The sequence below is a fragment of the Leucoraja erinacea genome, chromosome 23, assembly GCF_028641065.1.
Source record: "Leucoraja erinacea ecotype New England chromosome 23, Leri_hhj_1, whole genome shotgun sequence".
Taxonomy (NCBI): domain Eukaryota; kingdom Metazoa; phylum Chordata; class Chondrichthyes; order Rajiformes; family Rajidae; genus Leucoraja; species Leucoraja erinaceus.
Window position 1 is genome coordinate 7,789,378 of NC_073399.1, and position 27,944 is coordinate 7,817,321.

General features: G+C 43.8%; 1 protein-coding gene across 1 annotated transcript; it reads left to right on the forward strand.

Moving 5' to 3' along the window:
- LOC129708163 (voltage-dependent calcium channel gamma-5 subunit) lies at positions 1 to 27,879 on the forward strand. The gene is made up of 6 exons (XM_055653757.1): positions 1 to 414; positions 16,643 to 16,850; positions 21,868 to 21,954; positions 22,903 to 23,043; positions 24,495 to 24,640; positions 26,967 to 27,879. The coding sequence occupies exons 2-6, from the start codon at positions 16,643 to 16,645 to the stop codon at positions 27,222 to 27,224; spliced, it is 840 nt and encodes a 279-aa protein (XP_055509732.1). The 5' UTR covers positions 1 to 414; the 3' UTR covers positions 27,225 to 27,879.
- Positions 27,880 to 27,944: the final 65 nt, after the last annotated feature.

A 27,944-nucleotide genomic window follows, 5' to 3' on the forward strand; every position in this document is an offset into this window, starting at 1 on the left:
ATCCGAGCCCACGTTTCGCTGCGCCCTCCCATGACACCAGCCTCGAGTTAGTGCAGTCTTCCCCCCTAGTCACGCTCACAAGCCGCTCTCTTCCTGACAAGTGCCCAGTTTACGTGTGAAAGTGCCCCACTTCCTGCTGCATCTGTCACCCTGTAAAGCACGTGTGCGCTGATGGGTTGATCCTGCCTCTCTCCCCCCTCCTCCACCTCCTCCTCATCATCAGCCCACTCCTCGGCTCAGCTTTTACTCTGCTTCCAGCTGGAGAACTCCTCGGTCATCTCCATCCCGCCCGCTCCAAGGAGGAGAGAAGCGCATCCAGGAGCAGGCGGCTCTTATTCCTTATACTAACGCCCGGCGGCAGCTTCGGAGACTCAGCCTGGTCAACTTCCCTCGCTGTGTGATCTTTGATCAAAGGTAGGAGCTGAATTTCCCCGTGCGTTTCCTTCCGCTGCATTGTCTCTCATTCATTCACACACACACACACACGGGGACATACCCGCGTCGCTTTGCAATCACCGAGAGCTTCTCACCTTGACTCTCCTGTCCTCTCATCTTACCGCCCTAACCCGACATCCGTCCACTACAGAGGCAAAAAAAAAACAGAGGCAGTATCTTGTGGAGGGCAAAGAAATCTCACGGAGACAGCGCCTTTGTGCCCCAACCATCCGATATTCTCTCCGTTATCTCGCATTGTGTATCTCACCAACTGAATGAACCGGTTCTATACAATGCAGCCTTGCTTGTACCACAATTGAGATATAATCGATCACCTATTTAAACTGTCACAGCAAAAACCTGCAGATCCATTGTCTGACATAAGCAATTAAAACACGCTTTGGTTTTTTTTAAAATAACTTTTTAAAATCTATGTTAAGTAGGAGCCATGTGCGAAGCTGTCTAAATGCTGTGGATCCAACAGAGGGGTTTGTAGTAAATATTTCGTCTATGCCATTCCAGTCACCGCCAGCTCTGACCCGTGCTCCGGGAATTACCACATCTGTCGTTCTCTAGAGGGTTCGAGCGATCCATTTAACTGTCCTCGTGTTTCTAATGGAACTAAAGAGCAAAGGGGGCGACATTCTGATTGTTCAGCGTGGTCTTTTTTTTGCGTTTAAATGCCTTTTCTGCTTTGGTTACAATGCAAAAATGGCAGTGATTGCTGCTTCGAAAATAAGTCGATAAATCAATACTTAACCCCCACCACTCCTCGCTGTACGTTCCCAATACGACTGAAACGTGCCTGAAATGTCGATTGATATCCCGAGTATCTAACCTGCTAATCAGATCCCACTCCACTCTGCCAGTCAAAGATCCCATTGCTATAGGATCTTTGCTGCCAGCAACTCCCAGCCAGTTGACCTCGAAACCTCCACTGCTCTGCAGGTATCAGACAGTCTAATTAGATGATTCAGACATCAAGAAACGACATTTCGGTAGGAGGGGGCCCGCAGATAGCTGGTAACTGGCAGAGTTCATCGTTTGAAATGTGCGGCGAACATCAAGGAAAAACATTGCTAAGAAACGAAGTAATGTCTGTGAAACTTAACAAATACCAGGATGACAATAGACAACAGGTGCAGGAAGGAGTAGGCCATTCGGCCCTTCGAGCCAGCACCGTCATTCAATGTGATCATCCCCAATCAGTACCCCGTTCCCCCTGCCTCCTCCCCATATCCCCTGACTGCTATCTTTAAGAGCCCTATTAAACTCAAGGGTTTGAAGGGATATGGGCTAAACACGGGCAAGTGGGACAGTGTGGACGGGGCATCTTGGTCGGCCATGGGCAAGTCGGGCCGAAGGGCCTGTTGCGATGATATATGTCATGATAAAAGTCTTGAAACTAACCAATTTCCAAGGCGGGGTTGTGAGATTGCATCATTGGTACTTTCAAAGAGCTAGAATGGGAATAATGGGCCGAAAGGATGAGCTGGGTGCTGCTGCACCTTTCCATGATTCCAAAAGGCCAAAGCTAGAAATGAAAAGGGAGGGTTGAGGAGAGTCTGAAGTCTGGTGCTGACCTGAAACGTTGCCTAAACGTGTTCTCCAGCGATTCTGAGCCCGAGTTACTCCAGCATGTTGTGTCTTTCCTTGGCAAACCAGCATCTGCACTTCCTGGTTTCTACTTTATAGAACTTGTCTTCCAGCCAGGATTTCACACATATTGATTTTCTCACTTTGAGACAAAACAAGTAAGTGTTGCATGAGGTGGGAGCCACGATGCTGATCCCATTTGTTTGGAAGTGTCAATATTTCTATTTTAAATCGAGCTTTGCCATATGCTGCAGACTCTCCCTTCGGTTGCGTGGTCTGAAGGCAGGCTGGAGGGTAGAGACCCAGCTGTTGACAGTGAGTGAGGCTGTCACTCCATGAGTGAGGTCGGGGAGCAGCCAGCTGCCAATAGCCCCCATTCAGGTTGTTGCCCACCTCCACAGTACATTGAGTTCCATCTAAATGCATTGATGCAGAGAGATCCTGGGGGTGCAAGCCCATATCTCCCTAAGTGGCACAACAAGTAGATAGAGAAGCAAAGAAGGTGTATGGCATGCTTGCCTACATCGGTGGGGCTGCTGAGTATAGAATTTGGCAAGTCATATTGCAGCTGTGTAAAACTTCAGTTTGGCCATATTTTGGAGTATTGTGCACAGTTCTGCTTGCTGTGTTATACAAAGAATGAGGTTTTGGAGAGGATGCAGAAGGGATTGAGCAGGAGGTTGCCAGGATTGGAGAGTGTTAGCCCCAAGGAGAAGCTGGTCAGACATGGATTATTTTCGCTGGAGCAGAGGAGACCCTGATAGAAGTATATAAAATTATGAAGGGAATTGCCAGGGCAGTTAGTCAACGGTCATTTTTAACTGGATGGAAATGTCAAATGTGAGAAGACACGGGTTTAAGGTGAAAGGGGGAGGTTTATGAGGCAAGTTCTCTTCCCACAAAGGGTGGTGGGTGTCTGGAATATGCTGCAGTGGCAGGTTGGGGGGGCAAATACCATAGTATCATTTAGGAAGCAGATGGGTAGACTCATGAACAAGCAGGGAAAAGTGGGATATGGTCTACACAGGCAGATGGGATTAGTCACATTGGCATCATCATTGGTGGAGACATGATGGGCCAAAGAGCATGTTCCCGTTCTGTACTGTCCGATATTCTACGCTACGGGATGACTAACAATAATACCGCAACATTGCCTTAAACCAGGGGTTCCCAACCGTTTTTTGTCTCGTTTACCCCAGGCAACTTTAATAGCACATAACAATGTTATTTCACTTATTTATGAACAACTAATGATGAACAGATACCAGAACCAAACACAATGAGAAAAAAATTTGTACAAATCCAGAATCAACAAATTGACCCCCTGGGTAGGTGAAATTTACCCCCTGGAACCCTTGCCTTAAACGCATAGCTCCCAAAGTGCAAATAAGAATCTTTATTGTGCTATATTTTCCTAGCATCAAACAGACAATGCTTCCATCGGGGTTAAATTAATCCTGTTCATTATTTTAATTTTGCCATTTTATTATTTTCTGGTATATTAAAATAGGTTTATTGCTCAATGGATTTTGACTATTGAATTATTTAGTAAAAAATGTATATCCTAATTCAGTTTAAAGCAGTGTCAGGGGCAGTATTTCCTCCCAGCTTGTTGGGATCTATGGAAAAGGTGTCCAGATTTGCAGCGGTTACAATAGAAGGCATGCAGAATAATGCCGTGTGATAAAATATCGCATGGAGCAGGAAAAAAAAGCAGTATAATGTCAGTGTATGGGTCCATGATATGCCACACTCTATTTTAGAAAATAATCATTTAGAATGAATGGGAGAAAGTTAGGTGACGTCGCAGATATGTGGGAATAGAGAAGCAGCATTCATAAGCCATTAAATGGACCAACCTACGTCAATGGGACTATGTAACTATTTAATAGAATTATTTTTTTTTTGGCGATATGTAGGATATAAAATGGAATGAAGCATATATATGTAGATGAGTTCAAGATTTTGAAATTGTGAATTCACTATGATGCTGTCTGACATGAGTAAATATCTATTTTAAAATGACATGGAATGATCAGAACCTGTTCTTGTAATTGTAGAGCCATTTGATATTTGATATAAATTCTGCAGCAGGTTAGGCACTGGAGCATACCATCTTATTTAATGATCGAACCAGAGACACAACTTCCCACGGGAACATTGGTTAGACAGAAGTATAAGTGTTGTACCAAAAATATAGATCTTGTGCAGGATAATTGGGGGAATGAATGCCTTATTTGTACGTTTAACTTTCATATAATATTTGTATTCACAGAGTTATTAAAAAATGTTGATACCTTATTTAAAATTTAAAGAGATTAAAATAATAATAATTTGTGATGAGATTTTGAGCAACAATGGCATTATGATTATAAAAATACACAATATGTCCAATATTTTGTGGATCGATATATAATATTTAAACATTATCCTCTATTGCCATATGTAAACTGATTACCGGAATTGTTATGCAGCAGTCATGATTATCTCCACAGGTGTTGCCGTTTTCCTGCTTTCGTTATAAGTTGCTTATAACATCCATAAACCTGAAACTTATGAAAATATCTCGCTAACTCGATTCAAAGAACAGATTGGACACCAGACCATCTTGAACTTTCTGATTCTGCAGCACCTCATGCAGCGCGATAACCGACATCTTCGGAAGGATCAGAGGGTGGTTTGAGTGGGAAATGCAGATGCATTAGAAGCTGCTTTTTGTGGCTGTGTGTTAATGTTGGGGGAATTAGAGAGAATCTAAGTTCCACTGCTTCTGATTTCAGACTGTGTGCTGTTGACAATGGATAACATAGGTGACAACTGTCTCCTCACGTACAGAAAGCACCAGAAACAAAAATGTAGCATTTCAATGAAAGCCCTAAGCCAGCTAGCCATCATTACCCTGACCCCGATCCAGATTCTTTGGCTTTCATTTCCTCCTTCAGTTTGAACCCATTTATCTTTAATAGCAGTATGTTTATTCCATCAAAACATAAGAAACAGGACCAGGCGTAGAGCATTTGACGCTTTGACCTTGCTTCATCAAAACCATGATTTTCCTGCATTATCCCATATTTCACAATTCCTTTAATGTAGAAATGTATCGGGCTATGTTTTGAATGAATGCATATGCTAAGCTTCACTTTCATCTACTGCAATGAATTACAAAATATTCACTACACTACGTGAAGAAATTTCCCTCCCTCTGAATCCTAAAAGCCCTGTCCCACGGTACGAGTTCATTCCAAGAGCTCTCCCGAGTTTGCTCTGATTCGAACTCGGAGATTTACGGTAATGGCCACTCGTCGGTACTCGGGGCTCTCGTGGACATTTTTCAACACGTTGAAAAATAATCACGAGTCTTCCCGTGCTTACCTGCCGTTAGCGTTACGAGCCGCTAAGAGATGTCCCCGAGCTCCGACGTACCCGCTACGTTCATTCTCCGTGCTTACCATGTGTTTGATTTTTTTTTTAACTCGGGAGAGCTCTTGGAATGAACTCGTACCTACCGTGGGACAGGACTATAAGTAACCAACTTTATTCAAGTCCATTCTTTGGATTAAGAGACAACATGTACACTAAGTGTAGCTCTCTATATGTTATATCAGTGGTCAGTTAATTGAATGCATGATATCTTGGCTTTCAATGGAATCAGCGCATTTCTCATGTCCCAAGTTCCTAACACACTCAAATGAACATGACTGCAGGCTTACCTCTGCCTGTTTTCTGTAAGGTTATCATTTGTCCTGAGATGATCTGTTCGAAGACTTTGTGGGAATTGTGTCCACTGGTGGGCTTGTGGAGGTGTCACAAAGATGCTTTCTTTCATCGTTGTCGGATTTATTGCAGAGAATATTCCATCCCCAATGCAGTGTGATTCAATATGACCATCAGAGGCTGAATAATGGCTCCCCTAAATAATTTATCGTATCTTAATAATTTTTCTAAAAGTTCACTGCTCCAAGCAGCTTGAAGCTATCATGTCAAAATCCATTATCCTAGTGTTCCTCTCTGCACTCTTCTTTCTAATGCATTTGTGACCTATTGAATGCACTGGGGTCAGAACCTGATGCCAACATTTTTGATCTGGTTGAAATAGTCTTTCAGACAATTGCAATGGAAGGTATCTTTTTTCCAACTTTTCCCTTTTCAAAATGGAGTGACAATTCCGGGTTTTTTTTGGCAAGTAGTCAGTCTCATTCAATTCCTTAAGCGTGGAAGTAAACATTTACTGAAAAAGGGTCTCGACCCAAAACGTTACCCAATCTTTCTCTCCAGAGATGCTGCCTGACTCGCTAAATTACTGAAAAAGGGTTTCGGCCCGAAACGTCACCTATTTCCTTCGCTCCATAGATGCTGCTGCACCCGCTGAGTTTCTCCAGCACTCTTGTGTACCTTCGCTAAATTACTCCAGCTTTTTGTGTCTTATCTCAAGTAAACATTTAGTTTTGTGCGATCTGTAAGCAAATGAAAAGTCAATCTTGATACACTACATCGTCCTCTTGATCTACTCTATTAAAGCAAAAGATACGAGAATAACTGGTGGCCAGGCAGGATCTGAGGAAAGAGAAACCCAGTTAACATTTCACCTTCCTGAACTGCCTAGTACTCTGGTTTGCTGTAAGATCCCATGCAGACTATCTACCCAGCGCTGGCCTTGTTTAAAGGTGAGATCTGTAACTATATGTAACCTTTTCCTTTAAGATCAAAAGCATGAATTATATCACATTAATTATAGACCTCAACATATTTACATCAATATTTGTTTCCTTGATTTAATTCCTTTAATCAGGTTTCTATTTTGGTTCAGTTATGGATCGTTTATTAAAGTCACTAATGATGTCCTGTGTCATTTATCACCTCTATGTTTTCTCAATCTCTGTGCAGCTTTGACGTTTTATCAATATTTTTACCAATCCTGCCTCGCCATCATTCAACTGGCGCGGGCCAATATTTGCTTGGCTCTATTTGAAAACATCCAGTCATATAGCGAGAAAATTAGTTCTTTTCCTGTGTTGCAATGTTACCCATATTGCTTCTAATGATCCATCTATGGCCCCCTTTCATTTCCCACCCACCTGCTCTCCCCCATCAATATCAACTAAAAGTGGCCATACAAAACTGCAAGCTAGGTACCAAGTTCCATTTACCCATTACCTCCCTGCATAGTGACCAGGGATGGCTTGTCATGAAAGAATTCCTGTTTAAACATCCATCTTTGCTTTCAATTTCCTCAATCTGTTCAATTGCGCCTCTCCAAATGCAGTATTTAGATCATTTCCAAGTTCATTCACTTCAGTGTTGATGTTTGCGCTAAGTGCTAAGACGCTCAGATCCGGAACTCTCTCTGTAAACTTCTGTACCCTTTAAAACATTCCTTAAAACCTACCTCTTTATTTACAGTTTGTTTCAACAATATACATTTTTCAACTGTTCTAATGTAGGACAGTGTCAAGTGGCTCTGAATTGCCCTGGATAATTCTTTCCTTCCGCATGATTTATCACCAGTCGCATCACTGCTTACAGGTTTTTTTAGTGTGGCATTTAATAGTCCCGAGTATGAAGGGAAATGATGCGTCTTGCTGGGTTCACCTGCTCACTTCAATGTTCCAGTTACGTCTTTTGTTCTCCAAAGCCTCTCCCGTCAAAGAGAAAGCAATTCATCAAACGCAGTATTGCAATCCAATGTGCCACCTGCCAATATTCAGTTTCATTTCAACTAATAATAGACAGACAGCCCGATATTTTGACTCGGATAAATTTATATCCTTCAATTTGCAGAAAATTGATTATTTTCCGTGCATGAATCTGAGCCCTGGGTGCAAGTTGTGCTAATTGCATCTTTGCCTGAGATAAGATGTCATGGTAAACAAAGCAAAACCAAGTGCCCCCAATCAGCCCAACATCTCCAGCGTTGAGGCACTCTCTACATTGAGGCCACATTGCTCACATGCCTGACACTAGACTCCATCAACAGGCACTCTGGGAACTATCAGCAGGACAGAGAAAACACTTTAAAGATATTCTCAAACCCTCGGGGTGAAGTGGGGGTGGTGAGGGAAATGGAACCCACCACACTCTCTCCTTTCAGAAATTGTTTTGCCAGTCCATTTATAAATGACTAATCAAATGGAGGAATGTCAGGAACAGCGATAAGAACCACGTGATTGTAGAATAGACCGCCTCTCGCTGCCAACCCAACTTTCCCATCTGCGGCAGTGTCTGCAGAACCCACCCTGGTCTCATCAGCCACCACAAAGCCACCTTACATGTATGAATCTAAGCATTAGGTGCCAGTATAGTCATTGCAATTATGCCTGTTAATAAGATGTCAGACTAAAACTAAGTGTCCTCTATCTGTCAACCATCATTGAACTGGAATGCAAGCAAGATATCCTCAGCTGCCTCAGAAGAATATTATTATTTGATTGACATTAGTGTTAGCAGATCAAAAGATATGATGCAAGAATGATGCATAATTCAGACTTGGAGGAAATAAAATGGGAAACAGAAAAATATTGAACATTATAGATACCATATGAAGCTGAGGGGACTAGGGGCGCCGCATCGATGGCAGCCTCTGCCTACAGTCTGTCTGTTTTTTCTGTCTTTTTTTTTTATTAATCAGTTTTAAAAGTTTGTTTTGGTGGTTTCTTTAGCTTTTCCATGTGGTGGAGGGGGGTAGGGTAAGGGGCAAACCGTTTCCCAGTCACTTCCTGGCGAGGACACGACTATTCTCCAAGTCGCGTCCTCGCCCCCCCCCCCACCCCTCCTCACGGCCTACCACCTGGATTGGAGCGGCCTTTCCTGCCGGGGACCCGGACCAGAGCTTCAGCAGCGGCGGCGCAGCGCTGGATACGGGCGATGCCTTACCTGGATCGCCGTTGAAGCTCCGGAGTGTTGGGCCTGCTGCTTCAACATCAGAGCTGTGGTTCGTAGAGCTTCCAGCGCGGGCGGCGCTGATTTCAACATTGCGGAGTCCTGGGATCCCTTTGCCGAGGGCCGCCAGCGTTGAATCGCAGCCCAGCGCGGCTTGTGGACTTCGGGAGCCACGGACTCCGGTAGGAGGTGGCCGATTCGGATGTCCAAGCCGTTGAGGATGTCCCTCAGTCCCGACGTCGGACTTTCATCACCCCGGCGAGCGGGCCTGAATATCGGGCCGCCCATAGCGACGACAGCAGGGGGATCGGGAGCCCCCCGACCAAGAGAGGACAACAGAGGAGGATGACTGAATTTTGGAGCCTTCCCTCACAGTGGGGAACTTTGATCCCGCTGTGTGGGGATGTCTGTGTTAAAGACTATCATGTTCTGTGCTCTTTATTATTGTATGGCTGTATGGCCACCACACATTTCACTGTATCAATTGGTACATGTGACAAATAAATAAATGTATCTTGTATCTTGAGAGCTGATAAAAGTATATAACATTATGAGAGGCATAGATAGGGTAGAGAGCCAGAAGCTTTTTCCCAGGGTGGAAATGTCAAAGACTAGAGGACAGATCTTCTAGGTGATAGGGGGAAAGTTTAAATGAAATGTTAGGTGCAAGTTATTTTTACAGAGTATTGTAAGTACCTATTGTAAGAACCTTGATGGTGGAAATAGATACGATAGTGTCATTTTAGATAGGCACATGGATATGCAGGGAATGGAGGTATATAGATCATTTGATATACAGGCACAAGGAATTAGTTTAATTTAGCATCATGTTCGACATGAACTGAAGAGCCTGTTCTTGTAGCATACTGTTCTAAAAAAAATTGGCTGGTGAAATGGTTTACCAGGAATAATGAACACTGTAAATTGTACAGGTGGACTTTGAAAAAAAATTCTGTAGGGAACGTGGTGGTACAGGACCACTGTTCACCAGTTGCCTGTTAGGTGTATTTATCAAATATATCAAAAAAATATGCTCATCCTAATGATATTTAATATGTGTCTCAGGATGTATAAATCCAGATTATTACAGACATTTTTTTTTTATCGGCTAATTGAATAGTACACTACTGGAGAAGTTGTGTAAATTACTGACACAAGAATTTTGCCCTTAGACGATAAATAGAGCTCTCTACAGAATTTTCATTGCCACTTGGGGTAACGAGACGTGCTTTCCTACCACTTAATTTTCTTAAGTTTATCCAATTGAAATAATTATGAGCATCAAGAATAAAATCAGATGTAAAAAATAATAACAGGTATAATTACAATTATGCCTAAACTATGAATGTATTGAAATGGCAATAGCAAAAGTGAAATGCTTGCCTCTAATGGCTATTTTCATATTTTGGCAAAGTATCACAATAATAGGGTGGCACGGTGGCGCAGTGGATAGCGCCTCCGTTTAGTGCGCCGGAGACCTGGGTTCAATCCTGACCCAGGCGTGCTGTCTGTGTGGAGTTTGACCATTCTCCAGTCTCCATGTGACCGTGTGGGTTTCCTCCAGGTGCTCTGGTTTCCTCCCACATCCCAAACACATGCAGGTTTGTAGGTTAACCCCCCCCCCCCCCCCCCCCCCCCCCCCCCCCCCCCCCCCCCCCCACTTCGGCCCATCGAGTCCATGCCATCCATTGATCACCCATTCACACCAGTTCTATGTTATCCCACTTTCTTATCGACACCTTGCATTGGAGGCGACTTACAGAGGCCAATTAATCTACAAACCCATATGTCTTTGAGATGTGGGAGGAAACCGGAGCACCCGTAAGTAAGTAAGTAAGTAAGTTTATTGGCCAAGTATTCACATACAAGGAATTTGCCTTGGTGCTCCACCCACAAGTAACAACATGACAACAGTGACAGTTACGAATTGAACAGTTAAGAAACCCATGTGACCACAGGGAGAATGTGCACACTCCACACAGACAGCACCCGAGGTCAGGATCTCTGGCGCTGTGAGGTAGCAGCTCTAACAGATGTGCCATGATTATGCTGTCCAAACATTGTTAATGTTAATATTAATATTGAAATCAAACTCAAGATTGAGGACAGGCTGGGGGCAGATGTTAAGTGAGACACAAGAGACCCCAGGCACTGGAATCTGGAGCAAAAATCGAACTGGATGAGTGCAATAGTCACAAATGCTTTGAGTTAGTCATTGTTTCCATGGCAGCAAATCCCCTGGATGGATTCCTCTGTCCCTGGGTAGATTCGCACAAACTAAATTCCCCAGAAATGTAACAGAAAGTAGTAAACATTTTACACTGTTTCTGAAATTACGGTATTGGATTTCCAGGCTAATGGGTTTAAAATGGCACCATCTCTGAAAAGCATATAGGCTTTTATGTGCTTATGACTATACATTTAAAGACACAAAGAGCTCGAGTAACTCAGTGGGACAGGCAGCATCTCTGAAAAATATGGATAGGTGACGTTTCAGGTCTTGACCCATCTTCAGACTCGAGTTTCTCCACCTTGGTGTTGTTCATTCTTAAATGTCACTGAACTGAGGCGGCATTAGTCACATGAACAAGTGGGGAAACTCGTACCGGCCAGAACGGGTCAAGGGCCTGTCCCACTAGGCAGTTTTTTAGGCGACTGTCATAATCGTAGCAGGCCGCCGAAAAAAACCGGCGACTGGACTAATGGGCCTGTCCCACTTACGTGATTATTTTAGGCAACTGACGGGGACTACGACAATGGAATTCACCGACGTCGGCACCTGCGTCACCTGGCGACAACCTGCGACAGCACCTACATCTGGAGAAGTCAACCTACGACAAGCCCACGGTCGCCGACTGTCGCCGAAAAGATTTGAACATTTCAAAATCCAGCGGTGACCAGAAAAACACCACGACTCTATAGGCGACTACTCACAACTATACAGGCGACACCCCGGTGACAGCCTAGTCGCCGGTAGTCGCCTAAAAAATCGCCTAAGAAATATGCAAGAAGGAACTGCAGATGCTGGAAAATCGAAGGTAGACAAAAGTGCTGGAGAAGCTCAGCGGGTGAGGCAGCATCTATGGAGCGAAGGAAATGGGCAACGTTTTGGGCCGAAACCCTTCTTCAGACTTTTGTCTACCTTAAGAAATCTGCAATCAAAACAGAAAATGCCGGAGAATCTCAGCTGGTCAGACAGCATCTTGATTTTTCTCTCTTCCAAAGATGTTGAATTTTGTCAGCATTTCCTGTTGCTATAGAATGGCCGGTGAAACAGATGGATCTTGGTGACAATCCCTGTTGTTTTATGGATATCTATGTATGTCTTTGGTGAGACTAGTTGTCTGGGTTTCTTTAGTTAGTTGAATTTAAACTCCTTTGTTACATGATGGCATTAAAATCATAAATCTGAATCCATGGATGAGACCACTGGCTGCTGGTTTGGTAATTAAAGCTCCACTCGAAGGATGTGAAGACTTGAACCATTTTATTTAGCTTGTTCCGTGTGGTGACTTGTGCCTTGCAGAGGTTGGTAAATGTTATGGGGCTGTCCCACTAATCTGCGAGTTTAGACGAGTTTGCCTTCGACTCAAACTCACAGCATGGTCGACACGTGGTCCTAGGGGGTCCTATGAGGTCACTGGAACTCTCCTTCATGCTCGAGGGAAGTTCCCGAATACTTGAGGCCTCAGCTAGGTCGCAGAAAATTTTTCAGCATGTTGAAAATTTTCCGCGAGTAAAAATTGGTCGGCATGGTTCTTTTTAACTCGTAGTGCAGTGGTAGTAGGGTCGCTATGTAGTTACAGGCAATCGAGGGCAGCCGTTGGCAATCTCCTTCACTAACTGGGCATTTTAATTGACTCACTAGAGCCTTCCAATGAGAAATGAAAACTCAATTTGTAACAATAAAGGGTCAAATAATAAAAAGGATGCCTTGTTGATAGATCAAAGATCTGGATGAGAACATATAGGGCAAGATTAGCAGGTTTGCTGATGATGCAAAAGTTAGTGCTTTTGCAGATAGTGAAGATGGTTGTGAAAGATTGCAGCAGGATCTGGATCGATTGGCCAGGTGGGCGGAGGAATATGGTTGATGAAATTTAATACAGAGAAGCGTGAGGTGTTGCATTTTGGGACGTCGAACAAGGGAAGGACATGCACAGTGAATGGTAGGCCTCTGGGTAGTGCTGTAGAGCAGAGGGATCTAGGAGTACAGGTGCATGGTTCCTTGAAGGTCGAGTCGCAGGTAGATAAGGTGGTCAAAAAGGCTTTTGGCACTTTGGCCTTCTTCAGTCAGAGTATTGAGTGTAGAAGTTGGGAGGTCATGTTGTGGTTGTATAAGACGTTGGTGAGACCGCATTTAGAATATTGTGTTCAGTTCTGGGCACCATGTTATAAGAAAGATATTGTCAAGCTTGAAAGAGTTCAGAAAATATTTATGAGGATGTTGCCAGGACTAAAGGGTGTGAGGTATAGGGAGAGGTTGAGTAGGATGAGTCGTTATTACATGGAGCACAGGAAGATGAGGGGAGATCTTATAGAGGTTTACACAGTCATGAGAGGAATAGATCAAGTACACGCACAGAGTCTTTTCCCAGAGTAGGGGAATCGAGGACCAGGGGACATAGGTTCAAGGTGAAGGGGAAAAGATTTAATAGGGATCCGAGGGGTAACTTTTTCACACAAAGGGTGGTGGGTGTATGGAACAAACAGAAGAGGTTGTTGAGGCTGGGACTATCCCACCATTCAAGAAGCAATTAGACAGGTACATGGCCAGGACAGGTTTGGAGGGATATGGACCAAGCTCAGGCAAGTGGGACTAGTGTAGCTGGGACATTGTTGGCCGGTGTGGGCGAGTTGGGCCGAAGGGCCTGTTTCCACACTGTATTACTCAATGACCATGAATTTGTGAATTAAAATACAAGCTGAATTAATTATAGTTGCGATTATAAACAGTTTTATAATGTAAGTTTTAAACACAATTTTACATCTTGCCATTTGAAATCAAAGCATTTTGTTATTTAATTGACCATCCAATTTATCTGAATGCCTACATAGTTTGAATGGACTTTTAAAAATAAAGATGAAACGCTAAAATGAGGTTTGATTTTGTCTTTGAGAAGGTTGTGAAAGACAACAACTCCGAACAGCAAAGATTCTTGCAGGGATATCGATTGGAAAGGCGACAGAACGGTTATAACAGCATATTGCAAAAGAACAGAATAGGATAAAGGATGCTTTGCCGACTTGATTGAAACATGAATCATTAAATCTCCTGAAATTGAAAATAAATTCTTGGATGAGGATGCAGTGGAGCCTAGCGGGGATACAGAAGATTACGAAACATGGACTTTTCTTTGATTTGTGCGTCAGCTGTGACTCAGTGGACCACAATCTCACCTCTCCGCCAGAGAGTTGGTCTAACTACACCCCTGAGCCGACAGCACAGGAAATCTCGGCTGCCACCTTCGTTTCCCATCCACCTTTGGAACTGCCATGTCTAAGTTCCAACTGTTTCCTTGCTGTGATGACAGGCAGGTACTTCGGCCCGACATCCATACTGACCAAGATGCCTACCCTTGCTAGTCCTATTTGCCTGTGTATCCAAAGGTCTTCACTGTATCTTGACAATAATAAGTCAATACATTACCAACACCTGTCCAAGTGTCTCTTAAAGTTTGTAATCATGCCCATGCCAACCACTTTCTCTGGCAACTTGTCCCATATACTCACCGCCCTCTGTATGGGAACAGTGGCCCCTTGTGTCCTCTTTAAATCTTTCTCTTCTCATCTTAAATCTATTCCCTCTAGGTTTAGACTCCTTTACCCTGGGGAAGAGGCTGAGACCATACACCTTATCTACGCACCTCATGATTTTATAAACCTCTATCCGGTCACGTCTTTGCGCTGGAGAAAACGTTCCCTGTCTGTCCCATCTCTCCTTATAACTGGAGTGGTCTTGACTGCAGCTTCGTCTCATAGATCACTTGCCTTTAGCTAGGAGTGAATCGTTTCCCAGTGTTGGCTGTGGAAATGCTTTGGTTTTGATTGGGGCTAGCTGCATCAAATTAAAAATTAAGGCAGTAAATCCAATTTGTGTGCTTTATTTAAACCATCTAGAAATCTTGGATTGTAATTGTTCTCATCCATTCCCAGAAAGGATGGCCATCCATACAATGTCTGAACATGAAATTGAGTTTGAAAGCATCCGCGATGGTGGCGAGGATTTTTGGAAATTTCAGAATGACTCGTTGCGGGGGCATCTCCCCAGAGTGGCGAGTTCCATCCTTCCATCATCTCTAGCACGGCATTGAGCGGAGGATGTGCTGTGCCTGAAGCACGTGTCCTCCTCAGCTGCCTCGCGCCCGCGCTACACATCTGCGGGATTAATTAATGATGTATCTCGCTTCACGTGTCATGCCATGAGCATTGAGTGGACCCGGGAGCTGCGCCAACCTCATTAGGTTATTTCCGGATGAAGTGAATAGTCCATCGTCACCCACTGTTCAAAGAACAGCGGGATTCAGCAAGAAGAAACGGCAGCAGGCAGTGATGAAACGACTCTGATTTGGTGACTCACAACTCACTGATGCAACTCTTTTGTGTTGCCCCACAGCTTCTGATTCTGGGGGCGGTGGGTCTACCAGCTTTTCTGATAAATTTCTCCACAGGCTGGTGCGATATTAGCGTAGCTCCAGCGTTAGTGACTCTCTCATCAGTCATTATTTGACAAAAGCAAACAACAGCACACTGAGTCTATTCCTAAAGGCAACACCTCTGACCGTGCAGTACACCCTCAGCACTGCTCTCGACTGTCAGCTTGAAGTCTCTACATCTGTAACCCTCTTTCGTAGAAGTACGGTTAATGTGCCATTATTTTACAAAACATGCCAATGTTTTAATGTCATCATATCTCTTTCTGATGTTATCTCTATTTGGGGAAGTCGAATTTGAGACATTGGCTCATTTAGCATGTGAACTAAAGGGCTTGTCCCACATTTGGCGATTTTTTCGGCGACTGTCATAGTCGTAGCAAAGTCCCTTTCGACAATGTCCACGACAAGCTACAACAACCTACCACGTAGTCGATGTCAAGCTACGGCAAGCTACCGACATCCAGCGATCCATTAGGACGTCCACCTACGACCGCAACAAGCTACGACCCTGTCGGCGACAACTGAAGACAATTCAGTCGCCGATACCTGTCGCCGGTTGACGTAGGTAGTCGCCAATGGAATTCACAGACGTCAGCACCGGCGACAACCTACGACAGCACCTACGTCAGGAGAGGTCAAGCTACGCTCAATGACGTCAAGCCCAATGTCGCCGTAAAATGTTGAACATTTCAAAATCCAGCGGCGACCAGAAAAACGCTACGACTCTTTGGGCGACTGAGGAGACGACTCACGAACAAGCAGGCGACCGTATTCGCCTAAAAAAAATCGCCTAAGTGGGACAGGCCCTTAACACACTTAAAGCCATCCTGTTAAGAGATTTCCAACGATGCAGTCTTTAATAATTTGAAGTTATAAATCCTATTGCTATCATAACCTTGGAAAAAAAAGTCAGACATCTGAAAAATAAAATAGTGAAAACACTAATTTTTATGCACTGGAATTTGGAAAGGGTTGTTTAATTGGACAGGGTGGGTGGAGGTAGCAATTCTACATAGGACAATGGTTTTGTTTGATTAATTTATATGTTCTGACCTGCAGAGTTTCTCCCTTTGTTTCAGATGTTGTGTGGAAAGACGTCGTGTGGCAGGAAAGCTCTGACTCTTCTGAGCAGCGTGTTTGCTGTGTGCGGCCTAGGTCTGCTCGGAGTAGCGGTTAGCACGGACTACTGGTTATATCTGGAGGAAGGGGCCTTTTCCCCCCTAAACATGACGACAGAAGTCAAGATGTCTCTGCACTCTGGCCTGTGGAGAGTCTGTTTCTTGGCAGGTATGGTCCATGTCCTAGTTCTGGTTTTATTGTTTGTGAGTTATTAAGATCGCAACTCAAAGGAGGAAAGTGGTATTCGGTTGCCCAACCCGAAAATATCCTGAGTGGAGTTTAGAGATACAGTATGGAAACAGGCCCTTCAGCCCAGTGTGTCTACAGGCCATCAATCACCCATTCACACTAGTTCTCCTGACACATTGGGGGGAAATTTACCAAATGAACTGCAAACCCACATGCCTTTGGGATGTGGAGGAAATCGGAGCGCCTAAAGGTCAGGAGGAGAACATGCAAACGTTTTCCCCCTGACCTTTAGGCGCTCCGATTTCCTCCATATCCCAGGTCAGGATTGAACCCGGGGCTCTGGTGCTGTAGGCAGCTGCTCCCCTAGCTGAACCATTGTGCCACTGCGAGAATTTCCGACAATTTCTGTTTTCATTTAATGCTGTTTACAAGAATGCTGAGAATATGGTCTTGGCTGCTTAACCAGTCCCTAGACTGTGGAACAGCATCCCTCTTCCCATCAGAATTGCCCCCTCCATCGACTCTTTTAAGTCGAGACTTAAAACTCATCTTTACTCTCAAGCCTTTCTTGACGTCCTCTGAGGGAGGGCTACATGTATGTATGTACTTAATCTGTGAACAAATGTTGTATAACGTTAGTACCTCCACCAATGTAAAGCACTTTGGTCAACGAGAGTTGTTATTTAAATGTGCTATATACAATACAATACAATACAATATTTATTGTCATTTGAGCCTCAGTGAGGCTCAAACGAAATTCCGTTTCCACAGCCATACAAACAAAGACAATTTCCCACAGACATACACACAATTTAATTCACACAAACATCCATCACAGTGAACCCACTGTGATGGAAGGCAAAGTCTTTTCTCTCCCCTGTTCTCCATGTCTCTCCCGATGTCCAACCCCCAGCGGGCGATGATAAGTCCCACCCATTTTAGGCCGTGCCAGGCGATTTACGGCCCCGCTCCTGGTCTAAAAGTCACAGTGTTGGAGCCCCCAGCGGGCGCTGTAATGTCCCACGGCCATGAAGCCGTGCCGGGCGATGTACGTCCCCGCTCCGGATCGTTCCAACCCTGCGACACGGGCTGGAGAAGTCACGTTGCGGGAGGTCCGGGATGCGGTCTCCTCAACCGGACCCACGAGCTCCCGATGTCTCGACAGTCCACCGGACCTACGGCTGCGTTGCTGGAGCCTCCGAGCCCCAGGAGTCGAGTCGCAGCAGTGAGTCACCACCGCTCCCCACGCTCCGAGGCCGGCCAGCCCCACGATGGTGAGTAGTCCGCAGCTCCGCAGTCTCCCGAGCCCCCGGGTCGTTCAGGTTGGAGGCCGCTCCACGGTGCTAGGCCCCAACGACAACGGAGACGGAGATCAGCCATGATCATATTGAATGGCGGTGCAGGCTCGAAGGGCCGAATGGCCTACTCCTGCACCTAATTTCTATGTTTCTATGTTTCTATGAGACCCGACAGGGAAAAAGTCGGGTCTCCCGTACAGGGAAGAGATTTTAAACGGTTTCCCCCTTTCCCCCTTCCCCCCCCGCTGCCCCCCACATATACATATTTTACACCAGTATTAACAAACACCAACACTACATTTAACTAGACACAAAATAAAAAAAAGACAGACAGGCTGTAGGGGCCGCTGCAACGGGTTAGTCGCGCCACCGTCTCATATAAATAAAAGTGAATTAACTGAGTAGATTATAAGACCTGATTACTGATTTAAATCTTGCAAGGCAGCAGTTTGCTTCCTGACTATCCATGACTGCACTCTGAGGTCCCAGCTGAGTTGGACCATACCAAATGATACTGATGTAACCAAAAGCAAAATTCATATTTAAAAATTTTAAAGCAAAATTCATATTTTAAAACTTGGGCAGTTTACACCCCAGCAGAATGAACATTGACTTCTCCAATTTCAGGTAGTTCTTGCTTTCTCCCTCCTTCCCCTCCCCTTCCCAGCTCTCCCACAGCCTACTGTCTCCACCTCTTCTTGTCTTCTTCCCGTCTTTCCCCCCCCCCACCTCCACAGAAGGGTCTCAACCCCAAACGTCACCAATTCCTTCGCTCCATAGATGCTGCCTCACCAGCTGAGTTTCTCCAGCATTTTTGTCTACCTTCGATTTTTCCAGCATCTGCAGTTCCTTCTTAAATATCAATATTGTATCTACCTCAATCATCAACTCTAGAAAGCGTTCCAGTCACCAGCCAGCCTCCGTGTAATTAAAGAAAGTATGCCCCACACATCTCCTTTAAACTTTGCCCCTTTCACCTTAAAGTTATAGACAATAGGTGCAGGAGTAGGCCATTCGGCCCTTCGAGCCAGCACCGCCATTCAATGTGATCATGGCTGATCATCCCCAATCAGTACCCCGTTCTTGCCTTCTCCCCAAAACCCCTGTCTCCGCTATCTTTAAGAGCCCTATCTAGCTCTCTCTTGAAAGTATCCAGAAAACCGGCCTCCACCACCCTCTGAGGCAGAGAATTCCACAACTCTCTGTGGAAAACAAGCGTTTCCTCGTCTCCATTCTAAATCTCCGTTATGCCCTCTAGTAGTCAAATCAAGAGAGTTTATTGTCATATGTCCAGTAGTCAAATCAAGAGAGTTTATTGTCATATGTCCCAGATAGGACAATGAAATTCTTCCTTTGCTTCAGCACAATACAGTAGGCATGAGTACAGACCAGATCAGTGAGTCCATATACCATTATATAAATATATACACACATCAATAAATAAGCAGATAACGTGCAAATAAACAGATAATGGGCTATTAATGTTCAGAGTTTTGTTTGAGTTGAGTTCAATAGCCTGATGGCTGTGGGGAAGTAGCTATTCCTGAACCTGGACGTTGCAGTTTTCAGGCTCCTGCACCTTCTACCTGAAGGTAGCGGGGAGATGAGTGTGTGGCCAGGATGGTGTGGGTCCTTGATGATGCTGCCAGCCTTTTTTGAGGCAGCGACTGCGATAGATCCCCTCGATGGAAGGGAGGTCAGAGCCGACGATGGACTGGGCAGTGTTTACTTTTTGTAGTCTTTTCTGCTCCTGGGCGCTCAAGTTGCCGAACCAAGTCATGACTGTCTACCCTAATTATGCCGCTCATAATTTTATATAGTCAAGAAAGCATAGCAACGCCTCCACTTCCTTCGACAGATGAGGAGAGCCAACCTCCCCCCTTCTGCCCTCACCACTTTTTACAGGGGTGCCATTGAGAGCATTCTTACCAGCAGTCTCTCAGTCTGGTATGGCAGTTGCTCTGCTGCTGACCAGAAGGCACTACAGAGAGTGGTGAGGACAGCGGAGAAGATCACCAGATCACCACAACCTGCAATCCAGGACATACCCATCTCGCTGTCGCAAGAGAGCAACCAATATCATCAAAGACACCACCCACCCAGCACACAAACTGCTCACTCTCCTACCATCTGGCAAGCGCTACCGCAGCATGCGGAGCAAAACCACCAGATTCAAAAACAGCTTTTTCCTCAGGCCATCAGACCACTCAACACACTCAAGAAAAGTCCATGAACATTACACAAACAAAGACCAACTGTCTGTCAAAATAATTTTAACTCAATGTCTGCAGTATGCTATTTGCACTTTTCTATATTGCACCTTTTATTATTGCACCTTAATAACATACCTCAAAATGTTACTACATTCTGGCACTGTGAATATTTTAAATAATGTATATTGTCTATCTTATTGGTAGATTGTCTGACTGTGTTATAAATATTACTTGCACATTTGGAGTATGGGGAAACGCAATTTCAATACAATTTATTTGAATTGACAATAAAGTTTACTTTGAACTTTGATATTTGTTATTTCAGATCTCCCTGCCACCAGAGAAAACAATCTAAATCTGTCCACCAACTCCTGTAGCTAATACCCCTAATCTAGGCTTCATTCTGATAAAATTTTTAGTCAAATTTCTGCATGAATGTGGCAAACTCTGTTAATTTGCTATCTAATTATTTTTGAAATCCCAATTGTTTAGCAGTTGGATGGGTTGTGCTTCCCGCTCGCTTTAAACTCAGCCGGGTTCCTGCTTCCAGCACGCTCTTTAAATGAGGCAAGGGAGAGGGGAGACATAAGGGACTGCAGATGCTGAAATCTGGAGGAAATAATAAACTGTGAAGAACTTAGCATCAGTGGTAGCAAAGGAGTGGGTATTTTGTTTTGGAATGACAAACTCCTATTCAGATACAATGGACAATAGAGAATAGGTGCAGGAGCAGGCCATTCGGCCCTTTGTGGCCCTTTGATCATGGCTGATCATCCCCACTGATACACTGCTAATAAGTTAGAAATGTTTCGCTTGGGCAGATTACAGCCCAGCCGTATGAATATTGATTTCTCTAACTTCAAGTAACCCCGGCATTTCCTCTCTCCATCCCTTCCCCCACCCAAGTCACACCAGCTTCTCGTTTTCACTTAACAAACAGCTAGCAATGGCCTGTTTCCTTTATCATTGTTACTTTTTGCATATCTTTAATTAATTGTTCTTTATCTCTCAGCATCATCATCTAAATCTTGCATTTCCCTTTCCCCTGACTAGTCTGAAGAAGGGTCCCGACCCGAAACGTCACCCATTCTTTCTCTACGGAGATGCTGCCTGTCCCACTGAGTTCCCCCAGCATTTTGTTTTTATCTTTAAGACTTTCCTAATATGTGATTGCCCAATAAAAATGTAATATCTATCTCAACGTGGTCTGACAATGTGAACATAGTAGTGTGTCTTTTAATGAAGAAGTTATTGTGGTAACTACAAAAGCCTTATTTTTACCAAAGTAACATTCTTGGCTGGATAACATACTCTATATGTAGTGGGCTTTCACTGAATCTGTGACATGATCAGCCCTTTGTCTCGGGTGAATGTGCCTCTGGGACAGCCATCTGAAAGGTTTGCTAATGGTCTTCGATGCAAGTTCTCCTCCTGCTGACATGTGATGAATGGGAGTTTTTAACCGCCTGTTGCTTGTATCTTCAGGAAAGGAGCGTGGGCATTGCTTTACCATCGAGTACGTGATGCCGATGAATATACAGCTGACCTCGGAGTCTACCATCAGTATTTTAAGTTAGTATTCATACGGCCTCTAATCAGCTTCAATGTTTAAATGCCTGGAGCCATTTTAAACGACAGTTAGCCAAACCAGACATGCTGGTATTTATTGCACGCAAACCTCCTTCCACCTCTCTCCATCCGACCCTTTTCGTATGTCCTGTTTTGTAACTGTCCATTACAAAGTATTAGGTGAACCACAAAGCTTTTATTAAAACGTATGCAGAGAGAATAATACATACTACTGCACTCGCATCATCTTGCAGACTGCCGAGTTTGGGACAAGCAGGGCTGTTATCAGTAACTGCATTCAAGATACAAGATACAAGATACATTTATTTGTCACATGTGCAAATTGGCACAGTGATATATGATCACCATACAGCCATACAATAAAAATAAAGAACACAACACACGATAGAGTTCAACATCTTCTTCTTCTTGCAGATGACATGCACAACCTAAAGTTGTGGGACAACTTGTTCTATTTGATCTTATTTGATTGTGCATGCCAGGTTGATTGCATTCGTTGAAACAGGACGGACCACGTGAAGGTTGCAATCTCCCACCCCAAGTTCAACATAAAACACCCCGACACATTCCTTACTCAAGTCCCAGACTGGATTACAAAGCATGGTGGAATGTGTATAATGCATAGTATATGTGGTGAAGGTTATATTGACAGAGATGAATATGGTTAATCTACATGTCCTTCTTCCCGTTTCCCCAGATTAACTAAGGCACACTTTAATACATCCGTGGTATCTGCCTCAGATACTTCATATGTTCAAAAATACTTTATTGCTGCTCTCTATAAAATTTAAAAACTTCATAAAGATTGGTTTGAAGTGCAGTAACAGCATGGGTGTCAGAAGAATTACGATGAGATGTGGGATGTGAGGTAGAGGTGGAGTTCTTTCATTCTAGTGCTTATTGATTGCTCAGATCTTTCTCCTTCCACAGAAATGATCCGATCATCCACCCCTTTCCCACTGGTCAGCCTGTTTTTCATGTTCATTGGCTTTGTGCTGAATAACATTGGACACATCAGACCTCACAGGACCATCTTGGCATTTGTGTCGGGGATCTTCTTTATACTTTCAGGTAATGGCAAAACAAACAAACAAGCCACATATCTATTAGATTGCATCTCATTTTCAGTGTGTCAGTATTACCCTAGTTTTCTTTAGTCAATTCTGGAATCTGAGGCCTATTCAGACAGTATTTAATTGCGTGCTGTTTGTAGCTTCAGGAATGGCACAAACATGCAGTAGTGATTTATCATAATCATTCTGTGTTTGCCCCGATGGGAAACATTGTCTATCCATGTCCTCCAGAGATGCCGCCTGACGACTGAGTTCCGACTGACATTCTGTGTTTGCCCCATGTGTTCATTCATTCAATCATCCATTCATTCATTCATCCATTCATTCATTCATGCATTCATTCATTCATTCATTCATTCATGTCCTCCAGAGATGCCGCCTGACGACTGAGTTCCTCCAGCACTTTGTGCTCTATGCAAGATTCCAACATCTGCAGTTCCTCGTGTTCCTCCTTAATAGTGACCTTGAAACACGGAAACTATAAAAGCCCAACATATGAAAAATTCTGCATGCTCTCTATCTCCAGCAAACAAACTCCTCTTGTATCTGCCCAGTCTCTCCTGAAATCCATCCCAAGTGCCAATGTGCAACAATGCCTCTTGGGATTTGCTTTGAGTTTCTTCTTTTCTTGAGTGTGCAGGTAAGGCTGGCATTTAATGTTCACCCTGACTCTCCCCTGAACTGAGGAACCAATTATGAGACAAACACATCAGTAAGTCTCGGGTCATTTGGACGTCAGGCTGGGCATGAACCACTGACTTCATTGCCTCCGGGCAATGAATTGGTCATTCAGACACAATGTTTGCAATATTCCAGTAGATCCATGATCACCAATACTGACACAAGATCTTTATTTTAATTTATTTTATTAGATGCATTTAAATTCCCAAAACTGAGAAAGGTATATCTCCTTATTTTCTTTTCTTATTTCTTTTCTTTTCTTCTGCACTGCTTTGGTAGCTTAGCTGAGGGGCCTTTTTCCTGCTCTTTTCTTTTCTATTTTATTTCTTTTTTCTTCATTCTCTTCTTTCTTTTCTTTATTTTTTTTTCCTTTTTTCTTTTTTTTTAATTTAGGTTATGATGTTAAAAATGAAGCTATACAATAATTGTATAATTGTTATGCCGATCGTCTTATCCTTGTACAATTGCTTCTAATTTAAAAAAAGATAATAATAATTCCCAAAACCATCACAGTACAATTTGAATTCACACCATGGGATCAAGACACCAGATAATAACCCGGTAATAGCCACTAATGCATATTTTGAAGGTAGACAAAAATGCTGGAGAAACTCGGTATCTATTCTGCCTTCTCCAGCATTTTTGTCTGCCTTCGATTTTTCCAGCATCTTTCTTAAACAATGCATACTTTGATGTTCTTTAACCGTTACCACATGTTGAACAATAATTTTATTTGCAACTTCACATCTGTGTTTTACTGGCGAACAGGATTGTCGCTCGTTGTCGGGCTGGTGCTCTACATATCCAACATCAACGATGAGATTTTGAACAGAACTCCAGACTCAGAAAGCTATTTCCACTACAAGTATGGATGGTCCTTTGCCTTTTCAGCGATATCCTTCCTCCTGACTGAGGTAATTCTAGTCATTCAGACAAGGTTTGCATAAGTGCAAGTGAAATGAATTTACCAGCAGCAATACAATAAAAAAGAACACACAATACACGATAAAAAATTTACACAAACATCCACCGCAACATTCATCACTGTGGTGGAAGGCACAAAATTTGGCCAGTCCTCCTCCATTTTCCCCCGTGGTCAGGACCTCAACTGTGGGCGTCCAGATGTACTGACAAGGTAAGCCCAGGTAAGTCCTGAATCCAAGATCAATAAAGAATTACTTCAGGTTCCAGAAAATCAGTGTGACCCAATTGGCCACAATCAATTAAACCCATACCGTGTTGCAAGTTGTGAGATGTCATTGAACTGAATGTTACACCGAGGCATCTACTGAGTGTAGATAGATCTGTCTTTTTGCATAACTTTCATTCATTTATTGTATGTACCTTTTCATATCTCTCAGTTCCCTCTCCCCTGACTCTCAGTTTGAAGAAGGGTCTTCACCTGAAACGTCATCTATTCCTTTTCTCCAGAGATGCTGCCTGACCCACTGAGTTACTCCAGCTTTTTGTGTCTATCTTCGGTGTAAACCAGCATCTGCATGTTCCTTCCTACATAGAAAATAGGTGCAGGAGTAGGCCATTCGGCCCTTCGAGCCAGCACCACCATTCAATACGATCATGGCTGATCATTCAAGATCCGTACCCCGTTTCGGCTTTTTCCCGTGATTCCGTTAGCCCTAAGAGCTAAATCTAACTCTTGAAAACATCCAGTGAATTGGCCTCCACTGCCTTCTGTGGCGGAGAATTGCACAGATTCACAACTCTCTGGGTGATAAGATATCTACACACCTACTAAGTGTATTTTGCTCACAAGGTGAAAGCAATGAAAGGAGAATCTGTTGGAAACATTCAACAGGTCAAGTCGCATCTGTGGAAAGAGAAACAGTGTTTCATATCTGGGAACCTTCGTCAGGACTGACAATTCTTCATCTACCCATTGATCCAATATTTCACTTTTGCTCATTCATGAATCGCAATTACATGGTGAATGTTAGGAGTAATTTTGGGATAAGGTGTGGGGGGGGAAAAAGACTGCTTCTGATTCGCTGGACTGCAAACCTACACTGCATTGTGCACTAAGTTTTATCACTGAAATATCTATTTGAAACTAGAGTTACTACTTATTTTAGAATGTATTAAATCTCTGCATATTTCCAGTCTCAGTGCAATAGTCAGTTACAGAGAGCAACCATATCCGTCATGCAAGGTTACCGGGCCATTGTGACTAGTTCAAGTTGATCAGTGGGATTTTAAGGCAATTCATGAAAGAGAGCCTGTAGGGAAATGACTGCAGTAATAAGCTGCAAGTCTACGCAGCCCTTGGGCAGAACTTACATGGTAAAGCAAGCACGGCCTTTGATGGCTCTGGGGCTGTAATCGCTGGAGTTTAGAAGGATGAGAGGAGATCTCATCAAAACCTACCAAATAATGAAAAGCCTACATAGAGTGGATATGGAGAGGATGTTTCCAGTTACGGGAGAGTCAAGGACAAGAGGGCACAGCCTCAGAATAAGATGTACCTTTAGAAGAAAGATGAGGAGGTATTTCTTTAGCCAGAGGGTGGTGAATCTGTGGAGTTCATTGCCGCAGACCACCAAGTCAAACGGTATTTTAAAAGCACAGATTGAAAGTTTCTTGATCTGTAAGGGCATCAAAGATTATGGGGAGAAGGCAGTATAGGGGTTGAGAGTGAATTGATGGAGCAAACTTGATGGGCTGGATGGCCTAATTCTTCTTCTATGTCTTATGAACTTATGATTAACATATCCAAAACCAGGGTCAAAATGTTAAATACAGAACCCTGGATTCAGATGCCTATTGTGCTTGTTCCAAGTTTTACAAAGAGCTGTCCAAAGAGCTCCCACACCCCTGCTCCACATGCACAGTTTCTTTTTCAAGTGAATATCCAAAACCATTTTGAAAATTGCTGATGCATCCTGATGCAGATTGCACACTGCCCCTCATTCTGCACCAAGTTTACAATTTCATATCAGAGACGTTGGTACCATTGAAAATAAACCATTTTTGTGTCCGTATTCAACAGCTGCACACCAACCTTCTATGCCCAACATTTTACCCCCAAGAAAATGGGCCTAGTTCAACAGGCTTAGATCAACAACTAGCCTCTTGCCAGATGGGACTGAGTTGGATGATAGGGTGGGAGCGAGGCAGTAAAATGTTGTGGATGTCGGGACCAAGGGAGGGAAAGTGTTGAATTTCTCAGTGCGCATACCATTATCAGGCAGAAATTCACAGTGCATTGAACTTGGTATCTTACAGAGTGCTGGAGTAATGTCCGTCTACCTTTTTATGAAGCGATACACTGCCGAAGAGATCTACAGACCTCGCCCAAGCTTCTACAGACCAAGGTTGAGCAACTGCTCTGACTACTCCGGCCAATTCCTCCACCCAGAAACCTGGCCTCGTGGGCGCAGTCCCTCTGATATTTCCAGTGAAGCTTCCCTCCAGATGAATGCCAGCTACCCGGCCCTTCTCAAATGCCCAGATTATGACCAGATGTCCTCCTCGCCCTGCTGAGCACATGCCCACCATAGTGGTTTGCCACCAAGCTGCTAAGATGCCCTGGATCACAACTTACCAACTTCAGGACAACCTTAACACAAGCCATCAGCTGGGGCATGGGTTTGAGGGCCTGCGTATTTGCAAAGCATGGACCACCAGCTGACTGGGATGGAGGGCAGGGGAAGGGGAGACCAAGAACAGAAACAAAGATATCATGTTGTATTATTTTGTAACAATGTGTGATTTTGTAATGCATTAATCGACTTAAATATTGTGGACTATATAATACAAAGAATCATTGGAAAGTTTGTAAGATTTATACTATTCATATGAAATCAAGCTCATTTATTTTCTGCATAGCATTGTGATGCAGTTATTAGTGCAATGTTTTTAGAAATGATCATGTCCCCCATAATCTAATCTTCAAAATATGATTGACTTGCTGGCATGATGGGAGACTGAACCTGAACATTAGAGCTCTACTGACAGGGATTGACGCAGGTTGAAGATTGGCAGGTTTTAATGGTATGGGTTTTAATAATTATAGAACCAAGGTGGGTAGATGGAAATATGAGGCTGACAAAAGTGCTGGAGAAACTCAGCGGGTGAGGCAGCAGCATCTATGGAGCGAAGGAAATAGGCAACGTTTTGGGCCAAAACTCTTCTTCAGACTGACGTAGGGTGGGTGGGGTGGGTGTGGGGGGGGGAGAAGAAAGGATAAAGGAGAAAGAAGGA

Excerpts from the sequence above, each read along its gene's own strand:
- LOC129708163 (XM_055653757.1), top strand. The coding sequence starts at position 16,643 with ATGTTGTGTGGAAAGACGTCGTGTGGCAGGAAAGCTCTGACTCTTCTG. Across the intron at positions 21,955-22,902 it reads GTCTACCATCAGTATTTTAA|AAATGATCCGATCATCCACC; the intron begins GTTAGTATTCAT and ends CTCCTTCCACAG. Across the intron at positions 24,641-26,966 it reads TATCCTTCCTCCTGACTGAG|AGTGCTGGAGTAATGTCCGT; the intron begins GTAATTCTAGTC and ends GGTATCTTACAG.